This window comes from Lolium perenne, chromosome 7 (genome assembly GCF_019359855.2).
Source record: "Lolium perenne isolate Kyuss_39 chromosome 7, Kyuss_2.0, whole genome shotgun sequence".
NCBI classification, from domain to species: domain Eukaryota; kingdom Viridiplantae; phylum Streptophyta; class Magnoliopsida; order Poales; family Poaceae; genus Lolium; species Lolium perenne.
In genome coordinates, this window is record NC_067250.2 from 66,668,423 (window position 1) to 66,677,907 (window position 9,485).

The following is a 9,485-nucleotide window of genomic DNA, read 5'->3' on the forward strand; positions in this document are numbered from 1 at the left end:
CTCGTGATCTCCGCCCCTTGACCAACGCCCTTCTCCTTTGTATCGCTAAATCCTTCCAACTCCTCCTCGGCTCCTCTCCCCATCGACCTCACCTCACTAGCTCTTCTTCCACTCTAGATCTGGTGGAGGCGCAATCGTAGGAAAATATATTTGGCAAAAATAATGTTGGGTGCCAACATTAGAGGTGAGAACTAGTTGCATCAGATGCAGAGATATAGTTATCACCTTCGGTTTTGTGTGTCACCCATTTATGTTTTGTTGCCTCATGGCAAAAGTACTATTGCATAAAAAAACCTTCATAATTCTCATGGCTAGGCGGGGAGCTTCTAGAATGCTAGCGAATGAATATCATTAACATTATTTAGATGGAAATATTTTAGATATGATCGATTCGTGGACCTTGTTAGACTTCAATTCCAAGAGAATGGATAATAGATTACCACCTTCACTCGTGTTACTCTGTTATAGGGGTCTAAGTGGATAAGATAATTTCCGCGCAAAAACCGGCCCCTAATCCGTTTTAAGGCATATGTATCTGATTTTAAGAAATACGGCGGGTAAGGATATCCGATTTAGAAGTGATTCTCCGGATATGGTTTAGGATACGGTATAGAAAATATCATGCGGAGTCCGGTACTAGAGTAGGACTGGCGGCGCGCAGTCACCTGTACAATCACCGAAAGCTCTAAGCCTTATACTCAGATAGAGAATATGATGTGGTACTCTTCTTCAAACCGGAGAGACGGGAGGTGTGGGCGATTAAGCACATCCTACAAATCTTTGGAGAGGCGTTTGAATTCAAGGTCAACTTCAGCCACGGCGACGCTCATTAGAGGGAGCAGAGAGCAAGAGGAGGAGATTGCTGCAATACTGGGATGTGAGTTGGTCCAGTTCCCCATAAAATATCTAGGGTTGAAGTTAGCCCTAAGACCCCTTACAAAGGCGGAGTGGCAAACTCTGCTGGACCAAGTTATCAAGTGCGTGCCCGCATGGCAAAGAGGACTCATCAAGGAGGAAGGGAGCCTAGTCCTGATCAACTATGTGGTCTCAGAAAGGGCGGTGCACCAATTGGTGGTTGCGGAGGCCCCGCTGTGGTTACTAGAGGAGATAAATAGATGGATGTGCGCCTTCTTCTGGGCGGGGAAAGATGGAGTGAATGTGGGCCAATGTTTGGTGGCTTGGGAGAATATATGTAAACCCAAGGAGGTGGGAGGGCTAGGCATAAAGTGCCTCCGGTTACAGGGACTTGCCCTACGTGTGAGATGATACTGGTTGAGACGCACGGACCCCGACAGACCTTGGCAAGGTTTGCCGGGTCTACTCGATAAGGAGGCGGACGAGTTTTTCAGGAGTCTGTCGAGCTTTAGTATCGGAGATGGCCGCAAAACCCTATTTTGATTCGACTGTTGGATCAATGGTTTCACGGCAGAGGAGTTGGCACCGGAGGTGAACGCCAAAGTTCCGAGGAGGCGCAAAAATACCAGAACGGTGGCGGAGGCCATGGAGAACAATCAGTGGCTCAATGACATCACGGAGGAGCTCACGGTGGAGGGAGGAGCCCAGTGCATTAGGTTATGGGAGGCGGTGGACACAATTCCAACTGATGACACTAGGCCGGATCTTATTAGGTGGAAAGGCTCGGCTACAGGAGACTACTCCTCCAAAAGCACATACGAGATGCTATACAAGGGTAATACGAGTTGGAGTATGAGCTCACCTGTATGGAATTCCTTTGCTCCTGCAAAATGCAAAATCTTCACATGGCTAGAGTTGAATTACAGGATTTGGACCTCAGATCGGAGAGCGAGGCATGGCCTCCAGGAGCACCCCGACCCATGCAATACATGCCTACAGGAGGAGGATACGGTGGATCACATCCTCACTCAGTGCCCGTATACGAGGCAGGTCTGGTTCGATGTGCTACGCAGCGCTGGCCTGAACATACATGAGCCGGGACTGGACGCTAACTTGGAGAGATGGTGGACTGAGGCGACGAAGAGAGTGAGAAAGCTAGACAGGAAGAGGTTCGACTCTATGGTCATCATCACGGCATGGACACTATGGAAGCAAAGGGATGCGAGGGTGTTCGGCAATGCGCGGGAGCAGAAGGACCCCACACAGATATTGGCGGCCATCAAGGAGGAGTTTCATCTATGGGAGCTAGTTAGAAGAGGAGGGAGCTCACAGATAGCGCGAGAGTAGGCTTTAGTACGAGGGAGGTCTAGGAGAAAAGTGTGAGTGGTGTGAGCACTGATGTCTATATCAGTTGCTTCTTTTATACATTATGCTTCTACTTTTATAAAGATAAGGGCTCTCGAAAAAAAATAGACATATGACCGATCAAACAGATTCTTAACCGCTGATTGCTCTGCGTTCAACTCCATGTTTGGCATGTATTTTTATTTTTTTGCCCCCAACACATACAAATAAAAATATGCAGTTGTAAACAAAAATGACATAATACATACTAATCATAGTAAAATATTCCTGCAACAAAAGTTTTAGAAAGATCATCGCCCATATGCACATAATACATACTAATCATAGTAAACTAGAGTTCTTAAGCATAAAAGACTATTTTTATAGTGACATATGGCTTATGTTGCCTCCAAAAACAATGGTGCACATCAGCCAACAGCTCGTCGGCCATGTTAAGTTTTACGGCGCACTGGCTGGTAGCTTGACATTTGTGTTACTACACTTGAAATTGTCTCTGAGTGTCGTTTTCGGCCCAGCCTATGCTAGTGATTAGCTCTGCTAAAGCACATTTTTAGTATTAATACCTATTCTTTGCCATCCTCGGCAATTTTTCATGTCAGTGAGGATCCCTAGCTAGTGCGGAGATCATAAATTTTTCTCTTCCATTGCCCAATAGTGATTAGCTCTGCTAAAGCACATTGTTAGTATATCTATACCTAATAATAAAGGGAGAAGCGTTTCCTTGGTTTGGTCCGTTTTTTCGTGTTCGTCCGTCTGCTTCGTCCGTCCCCAATTTTCGTTTCCTTCCCACATTAGAATTAGCTCCGTATACGATCGACTACGGGCCGGCCACGTCCTGAACTTTCGTTTTCGTTTGCTTGGAGCATTAGATAGAATCTGCTCTGGATACGATCGCCTACGACCTGGCCACATCCCTCTGTCATGCGGAGTCCGCACTTGAGCCGCCGAACGCTGGCCTCGCCTCCACGGTCCACCTTACTTTTATACTAGGAGACCGCCACCTAACCCGTCAGATACCAGAATCGGCATAGCGCCAAGAAATCCACAAATCCCCTCCCACAAAACCCGACAGACAAATCGCTCGCCGCGCTGGGTCAGAGATCCGACCAATGGCAGAATAGGAGGTGCCTTTGCCGCTGATGTTGTGCAGCATCTGAGTATGGAGGCGGCGGAGGCTGTCACCACCGTGGAGGGTGCATGGAGGAGGCTATCACCGGCGTGGGCGGGGTGCACTCCGCAGCGTTAGAAAGGAGGCGTACTACCTGAAGCCGTGCAGCCAGAAAGGCCGTCAAATCAAAAGGAGGACTCTTCCCTTAAGCCGAACATCCATAAAGCGACAACAGTATCCATGACCACAAGGGGCTTTCACCGTAAGGATTGTTTCCTAGGACATGGCAGGCTTCTTCGCTGAAGCTATGCCCCGATGAGTGAACGAGCATGGAGGCCATCAATGGTGAGCAAGAGTCTTTGCTGAAGCTCTTCCTCACTGAGAGCTCGCTGAAGATGTGCACTACCAAAAGGAAGGCGCCAAGGAATAATGTTCCGAGTGGGATATTCTGGCGACGGCAGTGGTGTTCTCTGAGGACGTCGACAAGTGTGCCAACGTGGCCATGGTGGAGATTGAGCGAGCAGGCTATTAGTGACACAGCCATGGTTGAGATTGAGGGTGCAGGCTATCAGCGACACCAAAACTGAAGCTGCATCTCAGAAGGGGCGCCGGGCACATGCCGGCTTGTCTGAAGAGGAGGGACGACCATCCGATAGCCCGGCGGAGGTGACCAAAGCCAGCATGTCGAGGAGGGGCGGAGCCCCTCGGCAGAGGTGGGGGCTTGCCGTGAAGAGCAGTACTGCGCCGAGGTGGTCAAACAGGAACATGGTCCGCGGTTCTCCGCGAAGGCGTCGGGATTTTACAGAGTTGCCTGGTCGTGAGGTTCAGCTGCATCCCCTACGTAGTGTACCGCCGTCGGGTTTTGGCACCGCTGGAGCTCCGCGTCTGCCGAGGCGCCGCATGCCATCTGAGTTCGCGTAACGTGTGGTCCTGTGGTGGCAAAACTCTAACCACTGATTACTCACCTGGGTCGCTGCTGCAGTAACGAGATCCTTTTTTATCTTCATTCAAGCAAGCCATTTAGGACTTAGACCTGATCAGAATTGCTTCACCCACGACAGTTTGCGTACGTTTCACATATGGTGCTGCAATCTGTGAAATGTGATGCGTCGTACGACAGCCGGATGCAAAACTTTCGTACCATTGCAGGGTTCACATCTGATTTGTTGTGTTCCAACTATAATGCACCTACGACCATGTGCTGCCCCAGTATTAATGTACACAGACGGCTGGAGATATCTAGGGTCAATGCAACAACGTTCAGTCAGCTCATCGTTGAATAAATAAGAATTCAAGCTGCTAATGTTTTTGAGTAAAAGCTTATCTTGGTTTTAACTTTATGTTTACTTAATTTGAGCACATGTAACGTATTTATAGACTTATCGACTTTTTTTTATTGTTCTAGGGTTCGATTTTTCTATCCCGGTGCAACGCACGGGCTCTCTTGCTAGTTAATACCTATTCTTTGCCATCCTCGGCAATTTTTCATGTCAGTGAGGATCCCTAGCTAGTGCGGAGATCAGAAATTTTTCTCTTCCATTGCCCAATAGTGGTGTTAGTCTTGCAATTTATGTTTTCTTTTTGTAAATTGTACCTTTATGAAATGCATAATGATGCATCAAGGTGATACAAGCAAAATATTTTGTCCCCGACCAATATATATATCCAAGCTGCACACGGATGCAAATACAAAAATACATGGTCATGCACGAATACTTCAAAGCCTAAAATCTAGTGGGTGGTACATGCTCTGCTCACATACACAGTGATGTAAACTACTCTCGTTGTTCCTTCCGCTAGTGGAAAAAAACAGGAACAAAGTGAGTGCATGCACCAGAGATCGCCAGCAAATAGATGTATTTTTTACCATTAAATACCACATCAATTTTGTATGCCGCAGCGAACAAATCAAGGCTACTGCTCCATCCTAATGATGGTTCTTAGAGCATCTTCACCTGTGCCCTTCAAATAGGCGCCAGCAGGGGGTGTCGGACTGTCGGTGTGGGAGCAGCATCCCCAAATAGAGGATGCTCTGCCCATATCGGCGGCCCCCATACGCCAGCTTCGATAGAAATTTAAACTTGGAATGACATTAAAAACCGAAATTCATACGAAATTTATACAAAAGTTACTCGAATTTAAACCTAAATAAAACTTAAACTTACCCCTAATCTACTGGCCGTCTGTTGGGGCGCACGATGGGCCTGCCTCGTCGTCGCTTTTCCCCTTTGCCGCCTGCGTCCGTGCCCACCTCTCGGCCCTTGCTTCGCGCATCTAGCGGTGGAGCATGGCGGTCGGCGTTGCAGGAGCTTGCCGGCGGCGCTGTCCCCGCGTTTCCAGCCTTTGCCGAGAAGCCTCGTTCTCGGCGCGTCTCGCTTGCTCGAGGGCGAACGCCTCAGCGTGGCGATGAGCGTTCAGCTCGATGAGCTGCTGTCACTTCACCTCCATGAGGAGGCGTCTCGCCTCCTCCGTGGCCGCTCGCTAGCGCGAGATCTCGAGGGCGTGCTCGAGGTTCGCGTCGTTGACAAACTCCCGCTCCTCCTCCTTCAACCTCCAGAAGCTCCGCACGTTCAACAACGCCAGGACCGCCGCCTGCTCTAGGTCGGCGGGGGCCTGCGGCTGCTCGCCCCACTGTGCCGCCTCCTCCGCCGCCTGAGATTCTGCGTCTATGACGTAGGCCTCGTGCCACACCGCGAACCGTGGGTCGACAGCGTCGTCGGAGTTGTAGTCGGCGTCGGGCTGCGGCTGCGGCTACGGTGGTGGTTGAGGCGCCGCAGGCAGCGCGCGGCCGTTGAGGCCAAGCATGGAGTACGTCGGTTTAAGACGGCGCGACATTTTTGAGGTGGAGAGGAGAGACTGGCACGGCGGCGGTGGTGGAGACGAGAGAGGACAGCGCGTCTACGGTGGCGGAGATGAGAGGATAGCACCATGGCGGTGGACGGCGTACGTACTAATAGGGGTGCCAACTACCCACATTTACGGCGGCGTAGGCGAGTGGATGCCGCGTGGCCAGTCGCCGCCCTCGTCGCCACCTCGGTTTCCGCGCGGGAGACCACTAAACGTCAATGACCAAACTTCTTGCGTCGCTTCTGATGCGAACCGTCGCGTCCTCTTGCTGACAAGGCGCCCCCAGCCGTGAAAACCGTCGTGCCGCGAGGTGTCGGCGCGCCCGATTCGAGCCCTTTGTGAAGGGACCGGCACGGGGTTGCCGGCGCTTCTATTGGGCTCGAAAAAGCGCCGGCGCTATTTGGGCATGCCAGTGCGAGCCCATTTTCGATGCTGGCCCCCAAAATGCTATTTAGAGCATCTCCACCAGTGCCCCCCAAATAGGCCCATGCCGGCGCCGGCAATGCATCCTCTATTTGGGGGTGTTGTTCCCACACCGGTTCCCCCGAACAGGCTGCTCTGATAGGATTTTTTGAGACAGACTAAACATTTACTTGTAGTTTCATTTTCATGTCATTCAGGATCGAGGAATGAATAATGTTTTAGGGCAAATCCGAGTAAAACATTATTCACTCTGCAATCCCGGATGACATGTGAAACCTGCTTCATCTCTAGCCTACTACCTACTGGCCACCCGGCTCTATGGAGGTGGACGATCGACCGGCGACCGATGCTCTCTCCGCTGCTCCGCCGTCATCGATCCCTCGCTGCTCTCTCTACCACGAATGTCAAGTAGGCCGCTCTATCCGCGGCCACTGCCTCCTGATGCAGTTGCTGCTCCAGCTCCTCCCGCCTCCGACGGTGCTCCACCTCCTGCCTCCGTAGCCGCAGCTGCATCTCTGCCAAGCGCCGCCGCTCGTAGACTTCATCCTCACTGCTGCTCCCGCAACTCCAGCAGCAGCGCAAGCTGCTCCCACCCCTGCTGTTGGCGCACCTCCACCGGCGCTTCCGCTCCGCCTCCCGGTGACGCCGCGCCGCTTCCAGCATTTGCCGCTCGTCCACGGCAAATGCTTTTACGGTCGCCGCTAGCGCCGCCTCCTCCCACGTCTCATACTCTGCGAGCTGCGGGTCCTCCTTCACGACTTGTACGGCCAGCTCTAGGGCCGCTCCTCCCACGCATCGAACACTGGTCGTTTAGATTTGTTTACTACTGAAGTGAGAGACGGGAAAGGAGGGATAATATAGACGGGCGGCGATGCGGGAAACCTCCCGTGCGGCGTCATGGAGGGAGAGTTTCCCGCCTGGTGTCGTGGCGGGAGATCTCCCGCGCGGCGCCCTGTCGTCACTGACAGACGGCTCCCACGCCCAAAAAAATTTGTTTCGCGAGGCGCCGACGTGTCCAATTCGCGCCCTTCGCGAAGGGGCCGGCACGGGGTTGTCGGCGCTCTTACTGGGCTCGAAAAAGTGCCGGCGCTTTTTGAGACGCGCCGGTGTGAGCTCATTTTCGATGTCGGCCCCCAAAATGCTATTGGGGGCGCCGGTGAAGATGCTCTTAACTTGAGCAATGTTTTGCACTCAATTGCCACAAGTATTTACGACTCAATGATGCGGCTGCAGGTTCAAAGCCACCGAGATTACTCGCCATATACTACAAGTAAACTTGTACCGGAAGAAAATGTGTTTAATTTTCTTGTCATGATGAGGGACACTTTGTGATCCTAGCTAGACCCGATGCGGTTTGCGAGGCTCTTATTTGTTTGTTGATGTTAACTTGCACACCTGAATGTATTGGTGCTACGTAAATGGAATCCACCAAGATTTTCTATTCAACTGTAGGTTTCACCCATCGGAACTCGTCTCTTTTCCTCATAGTTTTTACAAGAAATTAATGAATATTTATTTCATATTTTCCAGATTGGCGAACTAAAGAAGCTAATTGCAGAAGGAAAGATAAAGTATATTGGACTATCGGAGGCATCTGCATCCACCATCAGAAGGGCTCATTCTGTCCATCCTGTCACTGCAGTTCAGCTAGAGTGGTCACTATGGTCTAGAGATGTGGAAGAAGATATAATACCAACTTGCAGGTAAATGTAAACAGGAACTAGTTTTGCTGATTGGAAAAACTAGGTGCTTTAATTGGTAGAACATTTTTTCTCCATTATTCTAGAGAGCTCGGAATCGGAATTGTGGCTTATAGCCCACTTGGAAGGGGATTCTTCACTAGAGGAGCAAAACTGGTTGATTCGCTATCAGATCAAGACTCTCGCAAGGTGAATTATCATGATTCTGATACCTTAACATGATGATGATATTTTGCTAGCTGGTCAAATATGATCTGGCCTTTGATTTCTAAATCCATGTCAAATCCAATACATATATTATTCTTATAACCATGTATCTGAGCCTTTTATCATTAATCTTACTGAATCATTTCTAAAATATACACAATGTTTCATCATATTCATAAAGTTTCAAATTACATTTCATAATATATTAAAAAATATCATTTGTATGTGATTGTTTGCAGCATATGCCTAGGTTCCAATATAAAAATCTTGAGAAGAATACCCAGATATTTGAGAATGTAAATGCAATGGCATTGAGAAAAGGATGCACACCATCGCAGCTTGCGTTGGCCTGGGTTCATCACAAAGGAAGTGATGTTTGCCCCATACCCGGAACAACGAAACTTGAGAATTTTGAGAAGAATATCGGAGCCCTGTCTTTGAAGCTCACACTAGAGGAAATCGCTGAACTAGAGTCTTACGCCAATGTTGGTAATGTACAGGGTGACCGATATGCTCAAATGGAGAATACATGGAAGGATTCAAATACCCCTCCATTGTCATCTTGGAAGGCTGAGTAGCTAGTCCCATATATTTCCCATGTAGGAGACCTGGCTCGAAACAGTATGAATGGAAATACTTAATCATACTTAACTTCTAAGACCTTTAATCGGAGGTATGATTCTAGATGGGGAATAAAATGAGGAGAGCCGTGCCTATTCTATTGTTCGTTCTCTGCCTTACTGTTATGGTTCACTTAAACGTGTCCTCTAATTTTTTTCTTCCTTTTAAATTTGTAATGCAATTGAAAACATCATCATAGGGTGGCTTACCATTCCCGCATTCCCTCTCTTTGCAACAATGCAAAAAAAAAAAAAATTGGTATTTAGTGTCAAAGGAAACAAATTACTTGTCGTGACTTGTTCAAATATACAAAATATGCAATAGATTATTAGTATACTAGAAAATGGAAAATAATATCA

General features: G+C 49.2%; 1 protein-coding gene across 1 annotated transcript; it reads left to right on the forward strand.

Moving 5' to 3' along the window:
* Nucleotides 1-8,016: 8,016 nt before the first annotated feature.
* On the forward strand, nucleotides 8,017-9,131 carry LOC127315966 (probable aldo-keto reductase 2). The gene is made up of 4 exons (XM_051346394.1): nucleotides 8,017-8,046; nucleotides 8,129-8,301; nucleotides 8,385-8,487; nucleotides 8,745-9,131. Exons 1-4 carry the CDS (start codon nucleotides 8,017-8,019, stop codon nucleotides 9,081-9,083), a joined length of 645 nt encoding a protein of 214 aa, XP_051202354.1. The 3' UTR covers nucleotides 9,084-9,131.
* The last annotated feature ends 354 nt before the right edge of the window (nucleotides 9,132-9,485 follow it).